Below are 22587 nucleotides of genomic sequence, written 5' to 3' on the forward strand. Positions count from 1 at the left end.
GTGAATAATTTAGTTGGTCTGTGTCAGGATGGGAGGGCCACTTTTATCACCATTGTTTGTTACCTTTCTGAATAGAACCGGTCCTGTAACGGAATCTGTGTTTTCAGGATGAGCACTTGAAAGAGAGGAGGGGGTGGGTGTGTAGTAAGGATAGTAGAAGAATCGAAACAAAGATAAATATGGGGAGAAGTAAGAGACTGTTGGTGAGGAATAAAGCTCGTCTTCCTGTTACAAGGGTTGCAGACAGTGCCCGCTTGTCCTTGTGATAAGAATAGAATGATAGTGAAGGATTGAGACAGCATTTTTATATTTTTATGTTTAAATGGGCCGACCGCAGTGGCCACACGGTCTGAGGCATGGACCTCGTGCGCCTGGTCGCTGGGACCGTGGGTTCGAGTCCCACTCAAGGCATGGATGTTTGTCCGCGTCTTTCTGTGTCGGGCTGATCAATCATTCAAGGAGTCCTACCATTGTCCAAATAGATCAAAAATGAATAAATAAACCTCGACACCTACGGGTAAAAGAGGATGAGAGAAAGAAAGAAAGATGTTTAAATGGCAATTTAGGAAGTTGAGTAATTTAGCGACCTCCACTTTAAGAGGGTGATTTTAATTAATTAAAATCGGGAGGACTTCATGAAAAGTATGATTGAGCTACTTTTAGTTTCAGATGAAAATAGACCATTGATATTTTGTGCTGTATTAACATACCTACCATTTCTACATGTGTGTATTTGTTATAGGCAACCGATGTATTAACAATTTCAGATATGGCGATTGTGCGAAACTTTGATCTCGTATCTGACAAAATGTGCATGTTGTGTAATTATGAATTTGCAGTTGTTGTTGTCGATGTAATATAAAGGGGTGTTCCGTAATATGTTTCTTTGAACCGAACTCGCCACTTCTGAGGGCTGCTGTTCTGTTATATGTGTGGAAGAACGACTGTGGTATTTGGCAGAGATTAGAGGTCATGAAGGTTAAGGTCGTCTCTACATAGAGCTCGTGAGTCAGCCCAGACCAATGCAGGGAACTTCACGTAGAAATTCAGGCTGCAGCTGCTTGTTATTTGCATGTATGTTGTTAATTAGTTCTTGTTTTACTTGACTTTTCTTTAAATTTCTGAGATTTTTTAAGCCGAAGGTCGTCTGAATAATGTTAGGAGTTCAGTCCGCACCGCAAAGAAAGCACCACCACCATTACAAAGACCAGTTTTTAATGGTGTTCAAGGAAATGATAGCTGTTCATACCTGGAATCATACGAACCCAATTTATACAAAATGCAGAGTTATTGATATGAAATCATGTGGTACATATAGTTACCACTGAGCTTTAAATGGTTTACAGACGTGGCAACGGGGCGGAATATTTTGAGTTCATAGCATGCAGTATGTACATAACATGTCTTTTTCTTATGTGGTTACACGTAACATTCTATGTGTTTTGAAACAATCACATCGTATTTTTAGATACAGTCGTTCGCCAGATTACTTGCTGATGACGTCAACCAAACATTGAAATTCTCCGAGTGATACTTTGAAGACTTTCGTACTAGCCTCACAGTACCAGCGAGGACAAGTTCAACCAAAATGCTGAAATGGATAAAGTCGGTGGAACCTTCTTTGTTAATCCTTGAGTGATTAATGGAAATCCGAGGGCAATGCCCAGGAGTCATCATCGTGTAATGACTACAACAGATAACGGAGTTTGTAACTCTGAATAGAAATGGTAACAACTTTGTAACGAAGTGATTCACAGGTATCGTTTAATCTCTTAACCTGAACGCATCCGGTGTCTCATGTTTCATGTACTGTGTCAAAGGAAAAGTTATTTGCATAATTCAGCTTGACGTAGTCTTGCGATATTCAGACAGACATGCAGACAACAGCAAGTTACTGTAGTATTTAGCAGAGCGATTAACGGACAAGACTATATCACGCACTGTTTCTTAACCCATTTAACCCCGAAGCCTATTTGCAAAATTCTATTGAAAATACCCAGGCCATTTTTCGCGTATTTACAGCTTAAAATGTAAAAAGTTCACCATGATAAGAATTTTACACACATACATATGAAAAAAATCACACTTATACGTTAAATATTGTAGATTAGAAAAAATCTCATAAATTCTAATGTTATACTTAACTTTCAACACATTTTGAAATATTGAAAAATGGTATTTACAAAAAAAAAATCTAAGGGTTAAACATGGATCCCATGTTCGAATCCGGGTATGGGTAGTTTTCAGAATATTTTGTACTGCTGTCTGATGGTAAAGGCTTCTGGATGGCCTGATCTTACATCAAAAATTCGTACCCCTGATCTCACAAATTTGAATGAAAATATCGTTAGGATTCCTTTAGCGAGTGCAAATATTCGAAGACGGATTGCTGCATCATCCTTTTCGTCTCTCATTGACGGTCTTCCTTTATATGAACGTGCACTCCTTTTACTTCTGCAATTAGCATTGCCTCTTCAGACTCATGAATCATCCAGCAATCGGTCGACGTATGTGTAGCCTGACCGTGTGCAGACTGAGGCCATGTTGAATCGGTGAGGAAGGAACAGACGTGTCTGACCTTGCTATCTTATTTATTTCCCTTCACTCTGATATTTCTATTGATGTTTGTATTTCAGCATGCAAAAACAAATATTTTCTTCCTACAGAAATCTATCATTTAGTCATACGTCCTTGTCCTTTATTTTAACGCTCGAATATAGCTTGAAGGTTGGAGGCTTTTTGGTATTCTTCACGCTCTGTAGTGAACAAAGAACACGTACTGGGCCCGTCCATGTCTCACAATTGGGCCGGAGGTTCCATTGTTGGAACACATTGTTGCACAACATTGTCCTCGTATCGCATCAGTTTAATATTGACCTAATTCGTAGAATGCCCTCGGATCGCATTTGTGCAACAATGACCGACGTGATATAGTGTGAACAACACCTTTGTCTTGTCAGTGAACGCCAAAGAGTACACCTTTCCAAGCTTGTTTTTCGTGTTACTGTAGTGGCAAGGTTTTCGTATTTGTTAATATTTAATTGAAATATGATAATATGGCGTCCGGACTACATCAGTTTAAAATTGTTACGTATGTATTTGCGGTTCCATGAAGTTACAGAGCATATGGTAACAATAGTCTACTCTGACCCAATAGCACTTTTCCAACTTTGTGCCAGACACGTCAAACTCGCAGCCCTCTTTGTTTAAAATGCCCCCCCCCCCCCCCCGACTCAGCTTTCGAATTATACGATGTGCGGTCCAGAATGACCCAGTTTTAGGTAATGTTAAATTTCAAATTCGTGTCAAAAAGCAGTTTGTGTGCAGCTGTTTTATATTTTAACTAAACAATGTAGAAATGTGTTTAAGTGAAATCACGTGCCTGCGCTTGTGAGAAAATACGATATACGAAAATTGTTTCCAAAGGTTGAGCATGGAATTTCTGAAAGTAGGCGGTTATGGTTTTCTGCGTCCAAGTGATCGCCTTCGAAACAGTCACCGCTTTTTCGGGGGTCCTTCGTAGATATTGAGTTTAATATGTCTGCTTTAGGTCTGTCAAGCTTGTACGTCATGATATCCTTGTACCTGCCACCCTAATCAGTTTTTAACGAAATTGGAATTTTATGAAAATTTGTGTGTGCATAATATCACTATAGCCATCCAGAGTTTTATGTTTTTAATATATAACTGTCGTTAATACCAATATTGTTGTAATGTAACGCCTGACCCGGTATCTAAACCAGCGATACTTAATGTTCTATCCTGAAATTGTATGTGATTGTAGATCCCGGAAATAATGTGTGTATAAGAACATTGTGGCCGCGCTAATCCATTATTTAGATTAACGTTTCTTGTCATTAACTACTGAAGCCATGCGTATTTGATGTGAAGTTCGATCTTTTAGATATTTCTAACATTTCAATAGATTCTGTACGACATTTATGTATTATGCAAAAAACCTTAACGTTTCATTAGGTGTTAACACAACCTGCAGGTTGAAAATGTGCATAAAAATATATCACCACTTTGTGCGAAGAAATAGGGTGTAAGGATTTGGCTTAATGGTGGGCTTCTGTGAACACGGTAATGAGATTTCGGGTTTCATAAAAGGAGAGGAATTTGAATAGCTGAGTAACTGTCAGCTTCTCAGTAGGGATTCTACTCCATGGAGTTATTAGTTCGTAGTTCTGGAGGAGCTCTGAACGAAATGGCATCAACACGTTCTCGCCAGAACTTACCATTGTCGCAGTCTTCCGAGTAATGACATTTAAAGAGAGACAGGTGTTCTGCAGCCAACATCTGGAATGTGAGGGGGGGGGGTTGTGACTCCAGGAAGTAACTGCCTTTTTGCGGCATCGACAACCAGCTAATAAATCAAACTTCCCGGATACGTTAATTTTAAATTCGGAAAATTTGCGAATTAATTAAAGCGATAGGCATTAGGACAGATTAACAGTGTGGGCGGCAAATGACCAGTGATTGTGTCAGCACGTGCACTGGGTTTAAACCTTACATCCCAGCTGAGATTATCGGCTGTCAAAATAAATTATCCTTTCTTCCACTTCTTCTAAAACACGTGGTAGTATTGTCTGTCCTGTAAAAATATCCTTCTGATGCTTTGTCTGTTACTCTAATGTTGTCTGCCTACTACAATTTTGTATGTGTTAACCGCCTTTACAAAAACTACCACAAAAGATTTTTGTAATTTGTTTAATACAATGACATATTTAGGGCTCCAAGACCCATCTTCAGAGCTTTATTCACCTCCATCTATCACTACCCGACTGGCGTACAGTGGTGCACGTTGAACGATGATGAATGAGATATAAAAGTTGCCTTATGGGCACCAGTAAGAGTAGTGTTAACGTGAATGTTTAATGAAGGCCTTTGAGACCGAAACTGTAAAGCGTGTTTTTCATTGGTGATATTTTTCTGCCATGGAGGCCAATATATCAGCTGCATTTTCCAGGTATTGCTGAGCTATCGTTCTCGTCTCTTTGATGGTACAAGGACACTCTGGTAACATTGTGCAAAGTGAAGTTACGTGGTCAGGTTTAATTTTGTTTCACATACGAAATAGAGTGTATAATGTCTGATTATTTCTTTTAAATATCACGGTGATCCTTGGAGAATAAAGTATAACTTTGGGCGGGACAGGGATCGCAGAGGATTCTGCTCAGGGTCGATTTCCAGGCTTTTGTGGAGGCGTTGATGAACCTTATGGTTTCGTAACAGAAACATGTAGACAACAAGTACATGCGAATAAATATTAGCTTCTTAAACGAAACGCTGTGCCATGGAGGCTACAGTGACAGGCTTTGTTAGCAGCGATGTTTGACCTTCAGGTGTTTCTATTGTGTTCTTGGTTTTTGATGAAGATTACTCGTGAATTTTGACTAATTTATCCAGACATGTGGTGCATGGTTTTATGAGTGCACGTTGGTAGTGTACTAGTAGCTGCCACGTTGTCTTCGCAGTTTGTCTGTAAACTTTTAGACTGTAACGATGTTAATAAATGTTTTCTTCTCTCTTTTCTTTGCAGACGCTGGATTTCGATCGTGACGGTTTAACCAAGATGAAGAAAGCAATCAAGGCAATTCATAATTCCGGAAACTGTAAGTTTATTTTTAATAATACTGACGCTCGTGTTCTTCATTGCTGTGACTTGAAACATTTCTCGTCTGTTTTGCATTAAGCAAACTGGAGTCCTTTTATCTGTTCTGTGGGCTGTAACTGAAACATATTAGTGATATGGAGGGATATACGGCCTTGTTTATCGATTGTGGGTGTTTAAGTCCAGTGTAGTGTGTATTTCCACTGGATTTCGCTGAAGTTGTTCGGTCTGCGGTAAGAGCTGTTAGGCGAATTGATTGTCTTATGTTAGGAACTATGCTTTTCAGCAGTAAAGCTTATTATTTGATTTGGGAAGATGATAATGAATGATAAGTAGGCAAGGACTTTTACAGGAAACCGGTAGCGACTGTTTGAATGTAATAGCTCGGCATTTGCAGTCTGAGTAAAACCATGATACACCTCAATTATAATAGCCGATGCCCCTACCGAGATTGGGTTAAGGTGCGTCTATATTTCCCAGAATTTTAAATATTGTAGTTTTGGTTTATATTGGTCCACTATAATTACAGCTTTTACATTGAGGTCAAATCGAAGTAATAAGTTTTATTTAAAATGACGGTGTGTACAAGGTAATGTAAAATATACACGTCTTGTTAAGGTACACGTAACTTTTATTTTATTTGGGCGTGTAACTGTAATTGTTTAAGACCGTGTAAACACGTTAAAAGTACGTGTAGACTGCTCTGAATTGGAGTAAGCCTTGCGTCATTTTACTGTTCATCTCTGCTGTCGCCGAGCATGTGTGTCGTAGTAACACATTAGACTTGTATCCTGGATGTACGGGGTTCGTAACTCTGCCGAGTTACAGGATGTTACGACATCGTTGTCTTTTTTTAGTTTTTCTTAGGCCTTTGGTATCAACCCTGGATAGCGACTTTCAGATACACCGTGACTGCTTCCTTCCAGATCCTTATCCACTCATTTATGTTCATCTTGCCTAACGTCTCATTCGAGTGTTAGAACTCGTGTTTAATATTTGTGGGAGGTCCGTGGTTCAATACCCGACCCGGAATTCGGCTGTCCTGTCTGATGTTTTTCGTGGGTTTTCTTAGTTGAGCCATTAAAATTCTGGGATAATTGGCGCGTCTTAAAATGGGTCATTATCGCTTATTTATAAATTCCTTTCAGTTTATTTACAAATCACCCGTTAATTTGAAGCTGTGTGACCAGGACAGTAGAAGAAGCGACGACGAATAAACAAAGACTGAAGCAATTGTTTTGTCTCGCCCTCTCTTTTGACGATATAAACGTGTTCATTCAAACAAAAAACATTAGACCGCAGTGTTTTGTTTTATGGCTCTTTCCTAACTTCGTTCTAAAGTTGAGAGTTTAAATTGTTCAGGATGCCGCCATGATCTGTGCCAACATTTGTCTTGAGAGATTAAGAAAACGAAAAGTTGTGTGAGTTTCACCAGAATGAATGTAATCTCTGTGTATCCCCAAGACGTTCAAATTTATCTCTTATAGCGAAGGGAGTTTCGGGAAACTTTGTCTTGTCTCTTGCAGTCTCTCGCGTGTGGTGAAGGAGGAATGGATTAAACATCGCATAATTGGAAGGTTTTAGTTATGCACGGAAGGTATATAAGCGGGCCTGAAGGCATTACACATTAAGGTGCTAACGAAGGAATAATGTAGCTGAGGTGGGTTTCTACAGCGAACGTAAGAAGATAGGTCCCAAGCCATGCTTCGTATGAAGTGTGTCTATAAGCTCATTAAAGGATATGAAATACCGCTTTTGATGGACGAAATTCTGTCGTACTCTGAATATTTTACATGCTTTTGTGCAGAATGAATACTTAGATATGTACGCTTAATAGATAGGTGTGTCGTCTAGGTGACATCGCTGAAATTACGTTAAATTTGGTACTATATCGACAGTAAATGTTAATATTGGTCCGTCGCGGCCCAGTATAACTTCTACTTCTCTTGAAGTTGGAGTCATAGTCTAAAATCTTTTTAGAAATATATAATTGCAAAATATAGATCTCATAAAAATTCACAATGCTTCTTTGAAATTGTTTTCGGTAACGTGTATAACGAAATATTATAAAAAAGTAATTTCAAACCCGTCTTGTATGAATAGCTTTGGAGTACTAGATCTGTTTCTGCAGTAAGTTAATGAAGGTGAATAATATGTGGCAGTGTTGCCCGCTTGTGTAATTGGATGAAGAATTCCCATTTGGGGAATTTCTCTGCCATTCGAAAATATCAAATTGTGGCTAACACTGAAGAATCCTTACGTTATGCGCACAATCTCTAACCTTTTCTTGCATACTGATGTGTCATCACTTTAGTAGCAATCTCGGTTTTGTATGTGAAACTTAACCATTCGGAACAGCATTTTAATCTTTGCTTTTGTCTCGTAAATAACTGAATACGTTCTTTGACGGGCCAAGGACTATGACGTAGTTCTAATACGCTGATTCTTTTATAATGCAACGCGTGTCATTGTAATCGAAGGCCTTCATATGCCACTTGCAGTCACATATCAGGCTAAAGTGTCCATAAGTCATAGAGCTGTGGACTACGAATATTGTGCTAGATCAGTGTATGAGGGATCCACCAACACGACAACCGTCTCTAACACTGGAAAGTCTTCTGTTAATCGATCAGCGTTTACCGTAAGCGCAGTGTTATAATTGATAGTCGTCTTCTGTATCGCTATCTAAGAATTTGAATGCAGGTATCGTACTGTCCTTTGCTGGGTTAGGAAAGTCAGTTTTAGAACCACTGCAGAAAGTTTTGGCAGTACAACTGCAGATCGTACAAAAATAGGTTCTTCTCGAAGCCTGCTTTTACTAGGTGCTGTGCACGCCGAAACTTATGAGATCGTAGTTCAAGCTCGGATTCTGAACACCTTATTAAAGGTGCCAGGCCCTGAAAAGAGCCCTTTTAAGGGCTAACATGCTGGTTTATATTTTGCAAGTAACTGGTGTACGAAACTAAAACACTTTTAAAGTATGTGATTTTGCAAGTAAAATTGTTTTTCTGCAGTCATATTCGAAAACGGAACCTTTGAAATCAGAATGCCAGTGAACAAAACATCATGAAAAATGTTTTTTTTTCGCATTTCTGGCCTGTCCAATGCAGAAAAAATAATACAGTGATAATGCGATTAGTAATACTGACCATTACCTTTTGCTCGTTAACAAAAGGAAGCTGGACTGCATTACAGACAAACGGCAGTTACATATCCTGTTTCGAATATCGCAATCTACATTTTCGGAATTTATTTTCAGTTGCTCTTGGGTTGAGTCCCACACGGATATCTTGAAACGTAGGGTTTCATTATTAAAAACAACCTTACAGTTTAAATGGGTGTTTGTGCGTATGCTACATATTCATTAAAGAAGACAAGAAAACATAAACGACCAAACGAAGAAAAGTGTTCACCTTCGTTTTGCTGTCAGTTATACAAAAACGGCTCGGAAAGTCCATCAACATTAATTGTCGTTGTTCTTCAAATAAGGCAGACGTATTGGCGTCTTTGCATGATGGACATCTTGCACAAATTGTAGTTAATGGAAGGCAGTGGAAAGCCACGTACGGACAAACACAAGGCGATTACGAATGACTGATATTATGACGCCAACTGTACGCTTATGTCTCTTCCGGTTTGGGATTTCGAAATTTTCAAGTGTTTAAGTTTTGTTGCACTGTGTGTACATAGCATCTGTCCAAAGCTGTCAGAAACAGGAACTTGGAATCGAAAAACGCGTGAACGTAGAAAACTAATGACGAACGAAATAAACGAAGTTGTTGTCTTGGGGGCTATCGGGAACAGTCTGTGTATGGGAGGACGAGAAATTTCAGATGGTTCAGAAATCAGTCTACAAACGTTGTTCGAATCCTTCGTCGCCACTAATTTTGTCTGTTACTGTCTACCACATCATCAGGAGCTACGTGGAAATGACTTCAGCAATGTGAAATTTTGTCAATTTCCGATTTAGTAGTAGGAAAGATCCCCCCCCTCCCCTGAAACGTTGTTTTCTGATGAACCTTCTTTGAAAAACCATGGGTTAGTCGATTTGAGGAACATGTATTGCTGGTCTGTGGGAAGCCCTCAGTGTCTTCAATTACTTATCATCAACGGCAATGGAGAGTAAACGTATGGTGCGACGTCACTGGCGATTATGTCATTATATCGTATTTTATCGATTGTTGTTATCAGAACGTAGATATGCAGCTTTTTATCTTCTCTTGAACGATTTGCCGCTGCAAACGTGTCTTTCAGTATGGTTCCAGCATGATGGTTGTCCCCAACATTACGCATTAGTGCGAGGTATGTCATAACGAATAGTTTCCTTGTCGATGGAATGGACGTTGTAACCTGCTCGGTCACCTTATTCAACTCTCTTAGATTCTTTTTCTTATGCTGAATAAAAAATAAAGTTTATAAAAACTACCAACAACAGGAAAACACGTTCAACGACGTATTTTCACAGCATGTGCTGCTGTCTCTCTTCAAACGCGGTCTATGAATCTCTCTGAATGACCAGTTTCGAAAATGTGTTGATGCATCGATCACCATTTTAGTGATTTAATTTATTTACACTGTTGTATGTACTTTGTATTTTAATGTGCAAAACTGAGTAACGACTTCTCACTGACGGTTTATCGGAATAATTTTGTGCTATGTGGTTGGACTCTTCTCGAATTTGGCTGCACGTAATTCTAGCATACAAAATCTGCAAGGTTTCATGAACAAGCACCAAGATAACCTTGGTCATTTCAAAACAGCTCACTTAGAGAAACATGTTTCGCTTTCATATGTGTTTTTTGGCGCTGTAATTTTTATTTGAAACATTAATTCCGTTGTGTTAAATTGGCAGATACCCGAGATCGTAACTTTAAGTAGATCATGTTTTGGATTGGTATCTGCGCACCGTTCTTTATTTCTCCATTTGATCCCGTATAAATGATGCTGAACAACGTCATTAACCATTGAAGCCGAACCTCGCCTAAATAACATTTTCGATTTCAGTTATTATTGCAAAGAGGACACAACACTTCAACATTATAAAGTTTAACAGATTAATGCTCTTCAGGGATATAATTCCTGTTTACACTGAGAATTACACTAAACCTATAAATACAAAATACACAATTTCCGATTATTAAAGTGGTACATGGTATTTGCCACTGGACTTTAAAGGGTTAAATAACCGAAGATGGAAAAATTTCCAGTGAATTTCTTCCCGAAATCATTCACATTCCAGTGTACGTATCGTCATTTATCTGATGCTGAGTAACCTCTGATTTGATAGTGTTAAGTTAACATGCAAATAAACCCTATGCTGGTCAGTTACTTGTAGGATTTGCCTTCGTATTGATTCCGTTGACTTGACTGTGTTCAGTAATTCAGCACAGTTCCGCCCTTTGTCTTGATAATTTTACTTAACTGAAAACTGTATTTCCCAACTGTGCTTGTTTCACTTCGTGCTATGACTTATTAAATCATTCTTCATCCATCAGTATGCAGCTTTGATTACTGCCCTGCCTCTTCTTTGTCTGTTGCTATTAATTCTTCATTATATGTTCCCAGTCACAACAGCTTAGTGAAGGACGTGAACAAGAACTCTAGAGTGTAAGACTTGAGGTTCTCACAACGGTGAGTATGAAGATTTCCGTCTTCTGGGTTGTTGCGCTGTGTAGTCTGGTCGATGTTAACCAACGTTTCAGAGTCATACTGCCTCCGTCCCCTGATGACGGAGGCAGTATGACCTCTGAAACGTTGGTTAATATCGACCAGACTACACAGCGCAACAACCCAGAAGACGGAAATCTTCAAGAACTCTAGAAATGGCGGAGTGGTTTAGCTCCTAATATTGATTGCCTTGGAAATGGGCTAAGAAGTCGGTGCATGTGGATGGCTGACCATCCTCAAGAAAAGCGCGTTCTTGACAAGACGAATTTTTGATGATGGCTGTCTTCCGGGTTGTTGTCCCGAGTAGTCTGGAAGAAGTTTACCGACGTTTCAGGTGTAATTGCTGCGTCCATCAGCAGGACGAATTTTGTTATTCTTTTAGCCTAGTTTTGGAAATAAATTGAACACAACATGGAGCCTTTGCAAAGGCCATCTGCCTTCAAGTAACGTCTCCCAAATAATGGGACCGATGTGGGTAAACTGGGTGTGGTACAGTACAGTAAATTTTGTCGATTAGTCTTACGTTTAGTTTAGTTTGGTATTTTAACGACGACTTCAAGTTATTTATGAATATTGAAAATGTAAGTCGATAATTTTTGTCATAAAGACATTATAAATTGTGTGTGTATTAAAGTGAAAACTTTCGAATAGGCGTGAAACTTTGAAGCTGTGGGAACTTATATTTTTGACAGTTATAGATAGAACTATATCATCAATTTGTATAATTGCATATATATATATTGATAGTCTGTGCCCATAAAACATTTAATGTAAGATGGCTTCTCACCTTTTCCTTTCAGTTCTTGTTGAGGCGATTATGAAACTTCTGGTGTTACTGTAACAGAGACAAAGGCCAGTTGAAAGTACTGTTAGAGGGCTAAAGAATGCGTGTGACTGGAACCCTGGTCATTCTGTTCGTAGCCTGGAACGTCGTCAGAGACTGAGCTCACAGGGCCTCCTAATGCCGTCTGGGATCTTGAAATGGGTCACGGGTTTCAGAAGTTAATAGTTATCATGCAGGTAGTCCCTTCACATAGCGTCTCATTTGTCGATATGTGTAACTCATCCGACACACTCATATTGGGCATTACTTATACACACCTGCAAACATTGTCGACAAACAGTCCGCAAACATGCGGTCAGTGTTTCTTGTATCCCGTTCAGAGTGGATATCAAGATACTGCATTTGTAAGTGTGGACGTGTTCCTAAAGACGTCTATCATAAGTTATCGCCAAGACAAGTGTTCACAATGTGGACAAGCAAGAATACGTCGAAACTTGACATTTTGAAGTCAATCATTTCTAGCAACACATCAGAATCGGTTCTTTCTGACAAAATTTCTGAAGCCAGTTTCGTCTTCTACTGTCAAATCTGCCAGAACATTATCTCCGCACCGCGTTCCTTTGAGAAAGTGGGTAGTCCTACGATTTCTTTGTTGCCACCTCTCGTTTAACAGAAAATATATGTCCAACGCACATTCCAGCCACAGGACATGAACTTTTGAACCGGCTGATCAGTCGGATATCTGGTCGCGGAAGAGTTTGTTCACAGTGGTTGTTTGTGTGTACGAGCCCAAATGCAACTCAGCGCATCTGATCTTAGGAGTTTGATTAGCAAACAGATGAGACTGTGGGTATAATAGTATAAATAAATTTAGCCATTGATAGAATTTGGTCTTTTATAGAACATGAAAGTGTCTGAAAACAAAATGATGATGAGAACATTTGGACGTAAGGAAAACAAAGTAACAAGAAAATGGAAAAATTGCATGATGAGCAACTTTATAATTTCTAATCTTCATTTATTATTATTAGGGTGGTAAAAGCAAGGAGGATTTGATGGGGAAGATGAGACATATTGCGCCCACAACTGTGCTGTGGATAGTACAAATTATGAAGCTTCTGTAACCGTCCTCCATTTCCCTCCTGGTTCATCTTTCATAGATCCAGATATTTTTGTTTCCACTTCGTTTTCAGACAGCCTCAGTCTGTTTGTATTATTCCTTTAGGGAGAAAATCTAAGTTTCACATCAACATAAAACAGCAGTAAAAAGTACGTGTCGTTCTGTATATTTTAATGTGTAGGTTTTTAGATACGACATGGGGATATAAGATATTCAGGGCTGAATTTTGTGGATTTTTTGCTAACCTAATACACAAGAAAGATGCTAAGAATTTTCACATATAAGAATTTTATTTTCTACTTATTGTGACATCATGCTGCTTCGTCGGTGCAAAAATTAAATATTTTACTTCCAAGTGGTAAAATGCAATACAGTGTTGTAAAACCTAAGCGACTAACGCTTCAAATAAATTCAAAGATTCCCCTGAAGGTGACCTTTCAGAGGTTGAAACATGTCGGGTCCATAGCAAATATAACATGACTTTTGTTGTAAAAATTATGGCTGTGCTTGTATGAAACATTCAGAAATTTTAAACGTGCCCTTTTGGTGGACACTGAACATTGAACATCAAGACATGCCAGCCACTCTGTACTACGTTTGGAGTGTTCTGTGTTGTATTATTATAAATAGCCCGTAGTGTGTGTTCGTTCAGATTATAAACCCATATTACATCAGCTGTAGACTGTTACATAGCCTATATCTATGAAATGGAATGACATTTATTACATGCTGTGAATATTAAGCGACGGAAAGTTGACGATTGTGGTCTGTTTTAGGGCACCGCTCCGTGCGGACCCAGGAATGCAATAGGAAAAAACCCCGCAAGATTAAGGAATTTAGTGTTGGGATAAAACGTTAAATTCGTTTCCACACAGAATTAGACTAATATGATTCTGTATCATCCTGTAACTTAGAGTTTGTACGTCAAAGTAGACATACTGACGTCGACTGTGTAACTTTTGAATCACTCTGACACATAAAGTTCTGTTCTGCGTTTATTCTTCTAGGCATTGAAGTTGGCTTTAATATTACTGTTCTTTTCTCACTTTGAGGCTGCTCTCCCCTGCTCGGAGTACCAGAAACTTGAATTGCCTGAAATATTACTGTTTTTATCACCCTGAAACTATATTTCATGTAACACAGAATACCACGCACTGATGTCGGTTGTATGGTCTTTAATTAGCCTGTGACGTAATATCCTCATCACTCAGTATCAAGTGTAATATTGTCTGTTTGAATCACCCTGTAACGTAGCGTTCGGCTTCCGTTCTCTGAGTACTTGAACTGAAATCGATTTTAGCATCGCTGTACTCAATCACTGTGCGTGTTCTTGTTTGCCTACAACCAGTAGTAGACACGTCAGTTAAGCTTATGTAGAATGGGGCAGCGTTCATTCATCATTTTGAATTACGTAGTACTCTGGCTGCTCCGGGGAGGGGGTGAAATAAGTGCGCTGTAGCGTTCGGCTAGGGACGCCATTTAGTAAACGTGTTTCAGTAGTCGGCTGTGAACTGTGCTTTCGGCGTAGACGTTTTTGTTCAATAACGACTTTGTGATAGCAACGCAATGAATATTCAGATTGCATTTTAACATTGGGCGACATGGAAAGGTTCCTGATCGCAACGCCGACAAGAACTGTGTAGAGAATCGAACCACAGTTACTGCAACAAACATTTAAAAAGTTACGATCCGCTACCGGTCGCTGTCCCAAATGATCAGGACGTGGACATTCTGTTGAATTGAGTGCATCAATCATGAAGGAAGGCGTCTGACGGATGTTATTTTTAAGAAATAACTTTGTTACTATGTTCCTCAATAATGGCAAACACTTGTCTTTCAATTCACGTTACTCTTAATAAATTTGACTGAGCTATAGTCTACTAGTGAATGTTTAAAATTGGCGAATGAATTCTTCTCCATTTTGCAGTTAGTTGTGTGATGTTGCTGGGCCCTTTAAACGAGGCAAGGAAAGATACAACGCCGTAAGTGAAAGTAAATATATTTTTTCTGAGTTTATTCCAAAAGGTTTTTTTCCTGCCAGGTGTTGTCAACTCTGAAACCTCGAAAATAATGCATGAAGAAGGCTGTCTTCTGGGTTGTTGTGCTGGCTATGGAAATGATCGCGTTTTCTGAGAATCGTACGAAATCGATTATTACGAAATACAGAGTTACTAGTCGTTAAAGCAGGAGGTGAAACCTGTGTATCTGATGTGGAATAAATGCCTTTACTTAATTCAAGATGTAGGCATTGCGGTATGGTTGTTACCTTTGGTGTGGAGGAAATTGCACGAGTATTCTTGAAGACATATTCATGGTCGAATAACAAATACGTTGATGTGGAGATGGGGATGCTACTAATGAAAACATAGCCTTTTTGGTATAATCATTAGTTTTTTAAAGAAAGTGCCGCTGTGTGGTTTACGTAACGCTGAAATGTCATATAAGTTCGACTTTGAAGTCGGCGCAGGAGAACTTAACAGTTGTAGGTCTAATTAACGTAGTCTTTAATATTTTTAAAAATATATTCCAAGATAAAATGATGTTGATTATGTAATTTCGTTCCGCGTTGTCAATTTATATGATTGTTTCCCGTCAAGAGCGAAGAGTACAGTTTAAATGGACAGAACCCATTTCAGTAAGTGAAGTTACACGAAATGGCCACCCCGTACATCCTAGCCCCCAATTGGCACATTCATCGCCCTGATGACGGAGGCAGTATGACCTCCGAAACGTTGGTAAACAGCTACCATACTACACGGCGCAACAACCCAGAAGACAGAAATCTTCGAAGTAAAATTTACTTAATTTTCTGAGTTATATAAAGGATTTATTAATGAATCTACTTATAATTGTATGGTTAAATAACTCAAATTGCTCTCTACAGCACACGAACGTACGTTAAAATCTTTAAATCTATTTCGGTTACTATCGTAATTACAGCCATTGTAAGCAGAAGCGAGTAGTTCCAGGTTCCATAACTGTGTTCTCTATCGCTTTATGGAGCTATTTATTGTGTCATTTTCTGTGCAATCTTAACGTGCGGAATGCGGTACGCGAATTTGTTGTTTTAGAAGTTTGCAAAATAGCACTCTGCACTTAATGTCGTTTATTTTGTACAGAGCGGCACACAGCACTGGATCTTCACATTCTGTTGTGAATCATAAACCGCATTACAGTGTCTCTGTAAAGTGAAGGAGACATTTCTCTTCATGTGTCTTTTTTCCTTCCATTATTATTTCTTTCTTTGATTCTTTCTTTCTTCCTCATATTGCAAATTTTTGGCGTGGAGACTAAATGGTTTAGTCCCTTTTGTACTTTTGTTACTTTGTTAATTTCTTTACCTTTTTTTCCAACATCGCAGCTGAGTGGTTAACTCTCCTCTTTCTTATTTAGTTGGAGTCCTGGGTTGAAATCTAATGGCTTTTCTCATATACCCCACGAAAATGTTGGAATGTTATTGTAAGTTGGGCTACGATCGATTTCTTCCAAACCCTTTCTAAATCATTATTCATTAACGAAGATGGCTGTCTTCTTGGTTGTAGCGCCGTGTACTGTGGCGACGATTGTCTTGGTGGTGGAGGCAGCAAGGACCACTAACGCTGGTAAATTTGTCAGACTACAACCCAGAAGACAGACATCTTCGTACTCACCGCCGTGAGAACCTCAAACGGTGATTATTCGTTGATCCAATGCAGTAGCCTGTAAATTGTGCTACAGAAGAGCATCGTTAAATAAAGAAATGCTCGTTTTTATTTCTGTCTCACTCTTTTCTGTCTCCTTATTTGTTATCGTTTTCTGTCTAAAGATCATATTTGTGTAATCGTAGAGATTGTACCCAGTAGTGTTAACTGCTCAACCAAGATGTTCAATTTGTGCACGAGTGAACGGTAAGGAAAAGATTCCTCTCTCTCTCTCTCTCTCTCTCCCCCCCCCTCCACCACGTCGTGAAGGCGTACAAGAAAGTGACTGTAAAATTGTACGCATTCTTACTTAACCTCTGCATTAGGTGAGAGTGGTCATCTTCATCTCTCTGTCGCATTGCCGTCGAAGAAAGAATTTGACTGGGGCTGGATCGGCTGCAGCGCCTTTCTGGATGTGGTGACGAAGAAAAGAACCCTTATTACTTAGACAGGGTTTGTCCATCTCACTCGCAGATAGGCAGTAATATGTCTGTTGGATCTTTATCGTTATTTGTTTTTATCTTTCTTCTGCACTTGGGGTATCAGTTTAATGGCCGTTCCTTCATCACGGCTATCTTTCGAATGCGTGCCTGTCTGTAGGCCTTTACTCTTTCGGTTCGCAAGAAAGTCACGATTATTGTATAATCTTATATTATTTTTAATAAAGTTACTTTACTTTCTTGGTTTACTTGTTTATATCTTACTTTTTAATTTTTGTCTAATCAGGTAAATTGCTAAACAATTTAATATCCTGTGCTCGAATTTAAATAGTATTTTAGTTCTTCGTAAACCAAGTTTCGTTACATGTAAACGTGTAGGAACTGGCACTAACTTACAAAAATTAAACTTTCCACTTTTTCTTGTTACCGGCTTCTATTTATCACCATCATGTACTCATTTACATATTGGCGTGGTTTATTATCGAAATCATAGCTTCATAATAAATGCTGTGGATTTTTTTGTTTTCTTCTACAACCATTTGTTTTGTTTTTATTAATACATTAATATTAAACTGTTCTGCAGATTTTGTGATAAAATGGACTTGCAGATCTTTGTCCAATTCCTGAATGTCGTGTGTACCTCCTAAGGTAACATTATTTGTGTAATATTTTCATTTATCATAACGTCATTATTGACTTCTTGTTTCATGGGCATAGGCAGTCAGATCTAATTAGACTGATATCCGTCGTTTCTCACAATAATTCATCCCCCCCACTATTATGTCGTTAGTGTTGTTATCCCAGCCAAAATCCTGTCTGATCCCGTACTTATGTGTTAATGGACAGTTCATTTGGATTCAGAATGGCTTTGGTGTTGTATAGGCCTCTGACAGCTTCGCGTTGAGTGAATTGTATTCTCCCATGCGTCCTGTAAAAAAACTGATGAAATGAAAGAGAGAGAGATATGCATTAACTTGCAGTTAATTTCGTAACAATATGGCGGGATTTTCGACGCTCCGTAGTTGCAGGAATTTTTCTTCTCCCTACTACCAAGCAGCCAACTATGCCACTCCTCGTGATGATTAGAACGTGCGCTTCGGGTTCGAATCTTGACCCAGACACACTCTTATGACAGTTTTTTTTCCCTCAGACTCTTACCAAATGCTAAGAGAATACTTTAAATTAGGCCAAGACAGTTCTCCTCGGACTTCTCAATTTGTTTATTCACAGTTATCCTACCACTCGAGGTTAAACGCCTAAAGATATTTGATATTGGACTGGTTTCAGTATAGACGAACTTCCTTGGACATTGTTTGGAGTACTTTACAAGCGGGGGTCCGCAGTGGCCGCGCAGTCTGAGGTGTGGGCCTTGTGCCGCTTGGTCGCTGGGACCGTGGGTTCGAATCCCACTCAAGCCATGGATGTTTTTCCGCGTCGTGCTGTCCTGTGTACAGGTAGAGGCCTTGTGACGGGCCGATCCCTCGTTCGAGGAGTCCTACTAACTGTCTATAGATCAAAGACAACGAAAAGTTGGGACCCGCAGTGCTCAGGAACTTGAAGAATGGGTCGTTCCCAGTATCCCCAGTACTTTAGAAGCTGCTAGCGCTCATACTTCGAATTCCACAATCTTTATGGAACCCGAATGTTCATAATAACCAGTTGTTTGGCTCGTCCTGAACACTTTGAATCCAATCTACACTTTCATAGATAACCTGTTTCTTTAAAATGCATTTTAATATTACACTCCTATCTACGCCTAGGTTCCCCGAGTTCTCTTCAGGTTTTCGGGCTAATTTTATTGCATTTTTAATCTCAGTTTGAGCGCTGCCGCTATTTCCAAGGTGTACGTTACTTGCTTATTACATTCTGGAATCATACGATAAGCATTATTCTTTCGTAATATATGAAATTGTTATTTTGGACTTTGTTCATCGTCTAGGTCCATCGACCTGGACCTGGTCTGAGGCTGACTCAACCAGGGGACCCAATATATAGGCTATCTGTCCTCGTAACCACGTTTTACCTGAAGACGGAAGCAGAATCTAGGTTTCGAAACAATGCAGTTTTTTAGTTTTGTAATTTAGATAATGGACAAAGACGAAAAGAACAATTTTGTACATAAAACGCACCATCATCAGAAACATTGACTCAAAATTCTTTCACCCCCACCAAGTGATTTTGAAAAGTTTTCGTCGTCTGTAAACCTCATTCTGTCTTCCCGAGGGACATTTATCTTAGACTTTGATTACAGCGCAAGGTCAGTTGCAGCCCCATCTCGTTCTGTGTGATATTTTCTCACCCTCCGTCCTCACCTTACAGCTGACTGACGAGATGGGTCTGTGCGGTGGTTTGATACAAGTCAACCAGCGACAGGTGGAAAATCGATATATTTGTGATGGATTATCTTGTCTCTTTCCGTCAATACATGACGTGCACAAGATCCTGTGCGGATGCGAGACGGGGCGCGTGCAAAACTGCTTCTAACGTGTTCCAGACGCCCGGTTCCGTAGTTAGGACTCTCGCTTTCGGGCAGGTTTTCTGTAGGTCTTGGGTTTTAATTCCGCACCCTTTGGTCGGCTGTCGTTTTCGTAAGTCGGAGTTTACCGCTAGAGATAAACGCCATATCTCCTTCTTTTGTTTTCTTGGCCAGTGATATCGCCGACACGAGGCAAAAGTTACTTATCTGCAAAAATATAGTTTTTTTTTTCTGAGTGGGTAAAACATTCGTCTTACGTTCTGTTGCAATTTATGCTTGACGAAGTGTAAAACGTCCACCGTCCACTCATTTTTGTAGGTTCGTAGTACGAATATACAGGAATACCTCGTTTTATTGCGCTTCGCTTTATTGCTTTTCTTTTAATACAAATTCAAGGTTTGTGGCAACCCTGCGTCGAGCAAGTCTATCGTCGCCATTTTTCCAACAGCATGTGCTGACTTCGTGTCTCTGTGTCACATTTTGGTAATTCTCGCAATGTTCTCTTAGACGTAATGCTATTGCACACTTAACAGACTACAGTATAGTCTAAACATAACTTTTATGTGCACTGGGAAACCAAACAAATTCGTGTTACTCGCTTTATTGCGGTGGTTAGAACCGAACCCGCAATATCTCCGAGGTATGCCTGTATAGCACAAATCATGTTTTACTAAAATTCTGATCAGTGGAGAGTGTTGAACATGTGTAAAGTTCGTTGATATACATTTTGAGACTAGCAAAACAAGCAGAAAACTGTGTAGTCGAAACTTAAAATTATACTGATTGAAACAGTTGGAAATATGTTTGTATTCTGTTCAGTAACAGTTCTCATTACAAATTATATGCATCAAGGACTTTATCAGACCAGTTGAACTAAATGGTAAATGACCCCTTTGACTAAGCATCAAAAGCGCGTTACAAATAAAAGGCGAATGGGGCATAGGGGTGTGCGGGGTATAGCAGATAAGTAAGCAAACTGTCCATACTGTAAATATTTCCCAGCTGCAGTACTTTGTAGCTGTCTCAGTTCTTCTGTCGGTAATGTTTTTGGTTTTTTATATCGTATGAGTTTGTTTTTCTTCTGTCCGCAAGCTAGTGACGTAGGCAAAACGTACATTCTCTCCGACAACAGTAAAGGAGGCTGGGTTGGCTCTGGGGCGTGTCTGGTTGCAGTGTATGAGAACGTTGCTTATTTCTGACAAGAATTGAAACTGTCGTCCACCTCGCAGATGGCGAAAATTGTATGATACGTGTTTTATAGCTTGTACGGTTTCAGCAGAAGGTAGGTAAAAATGCATCCGTGGACACGAAATATTGTAAGCTGTTGTCTGGGCATACGCAATGCGTTGTGAATCAGTGTACGTAAGTATCTTAGGAACCTGGACAGTGCTTTCGATGACGCACGCTTATATGTGTTATATTTGTGAGGACAGTTTTTATTGAAGGTATTCGCCTTATTTGAAAACTCAGACGAGGTTCTCCCCAAAATATTACACAGAAGGTTCAGTTTATCCCTTAAATTAAGTCCCACTTAGTACTAAAGTGAATTAAGCTTTTATATGGTAATAATTTTAATCAGTTTGTCAGAGGACTTTGAAGATACACGGAAAAGTTAGTGTATGCGTTCTTAACTGAGTCAAAGTTAACGAAAGTTAAAACTGACGGAGAAAGTTTGTCGCTAAGTCTGTATACTTTTAGTTTTTTATGTTTTTGCACTTTGATGCATGCGCCTGCGCATAGATTACTCTTGTAACACGTGTGCCGAAGAAGTAGCCGAGTGAGCACGGCGAGGAAGTATTAATACGTTGTCGTGGTTCGGCTGCTGATTTCGTTAGGCCTTTTCGTATTTCATAGACTGTTAAAGATAGTTGCGCTGATTTTTTCATAAAGTTAATTAGGTGAACATGCATAGTAATACAGTAAACATGTCTTTCGGCATATTTGCCAGTGCCAGGGTTACGGGTTATGAGTCCAAAAACCGCGACAGAAGCATGATTCCTGTTTTACAGCTTGTATTTTACTATAGTCACATTTTTATTATTTGAAGACCACGAATGGTTAGCATGAACAGTTCAGAGATGGCTGGTCACGTTTCTTCCACGTGCGATGTCTTCTCCAGATGGCTGTCTCCTGGGTTGCCGTGAGAACATATTATCTCAAATTCAGACCAGGACGACGAGCGCTTCAAGGTCAGTTGTTCTGTGTGTGACATGGAAGGGGCTAGAGAAGACAACGCTGTTGCGTTGGCAAGCCTGTGACGTTTGTCTTGTGTTTCTGAAAGTCGTAAGGGTGTAATGTAGGAAAGGAGAAAAGGCTTTAATTTAACTGCCGCTGTGTTAGTCACCGTATTGACACGCGGCAGCCAAACGTTTCAGTTGGCCGCGGCACTACAAAGGAGAGACGGATCCGGTTGCTAAGCAACGTCATGTTCGGCAGTCAAAGAGGTTCAGCTTGCGAGATCTAGCGCGGTCAGTAGCTGCAGGACCGACGCAATTCTTTAGGGGCAGTTCCTGTTATTTTATTGCATAACAGTTTGTGTTTCATTGGAACCAGAATGTTCATAAAATCCCGAACCCCATGGTGCGGTATCTTGGGTTGTTGATTGATAAACAACTGGCCAATACCCCCCCCCCCCCCAACATGATGATTCATGGCGGTGCTTACAAAATTACGTCTTTAAATTCTGTGTTTTGTTACTCATTTGAGGGTTTCTGTGATTTGTTATATAAATGCCGATGTAGTACTTTCAAATATACCACGATCGCCTCTCGCTATTTGTTCACTATTCGTGATCATCTTCCCATCT

At 39.6% G+C, this 22587-nt stretch overlaps 1 protein-coding gene across 7 annotated transcripts in view; it reads left to right on the plus strand.

The window, feature by feature from the left end:
* Window positions 1-22587, plus strand: part of Asap (ArfGAP domain of ASAP) — a 180350-nt gene that overhangs the window by 116916 nt on the left and 40847 nt on the right. For 6 of the 7 annotated variants that reach the window (XM_022075557.2, XM_022075556.2, XM_022075551.2 and 3 more), the window contains exon 2: window positions 5543-5615. In XM_022075557.2, coding sequence (XP_021931249.1) covers window positions 5576-5615 — 40 coding nt within the window. In that variant the 5' untranslated portion in view covers window positions 5543-5575. Of the gene's footprint in view, window positions 1-5542; window positions 5616-14677; window positions 15168-22587 lie in introns of those variants that run through there. The other variant, XM_022075558.2, reaches the window with a different exon arrangement.

This window comes from Zootermopsis nevadensis, unplaced genomic scaffold (genome assembly GCF_977971745.1).
Source record: "Zootermopsis nevadensis isolate Lab colony 2312 unplaced genomic scaffold, Znev_1.0 Znev_ptg000020l, whole genome shotgun sequence".
Lineage (NCBI taxonomy): Eukaryota > Metazoa > Arthropoda > Insecta > Blattodea > Termopsidae > Zootermopsis > Zootermopsis nevadensis.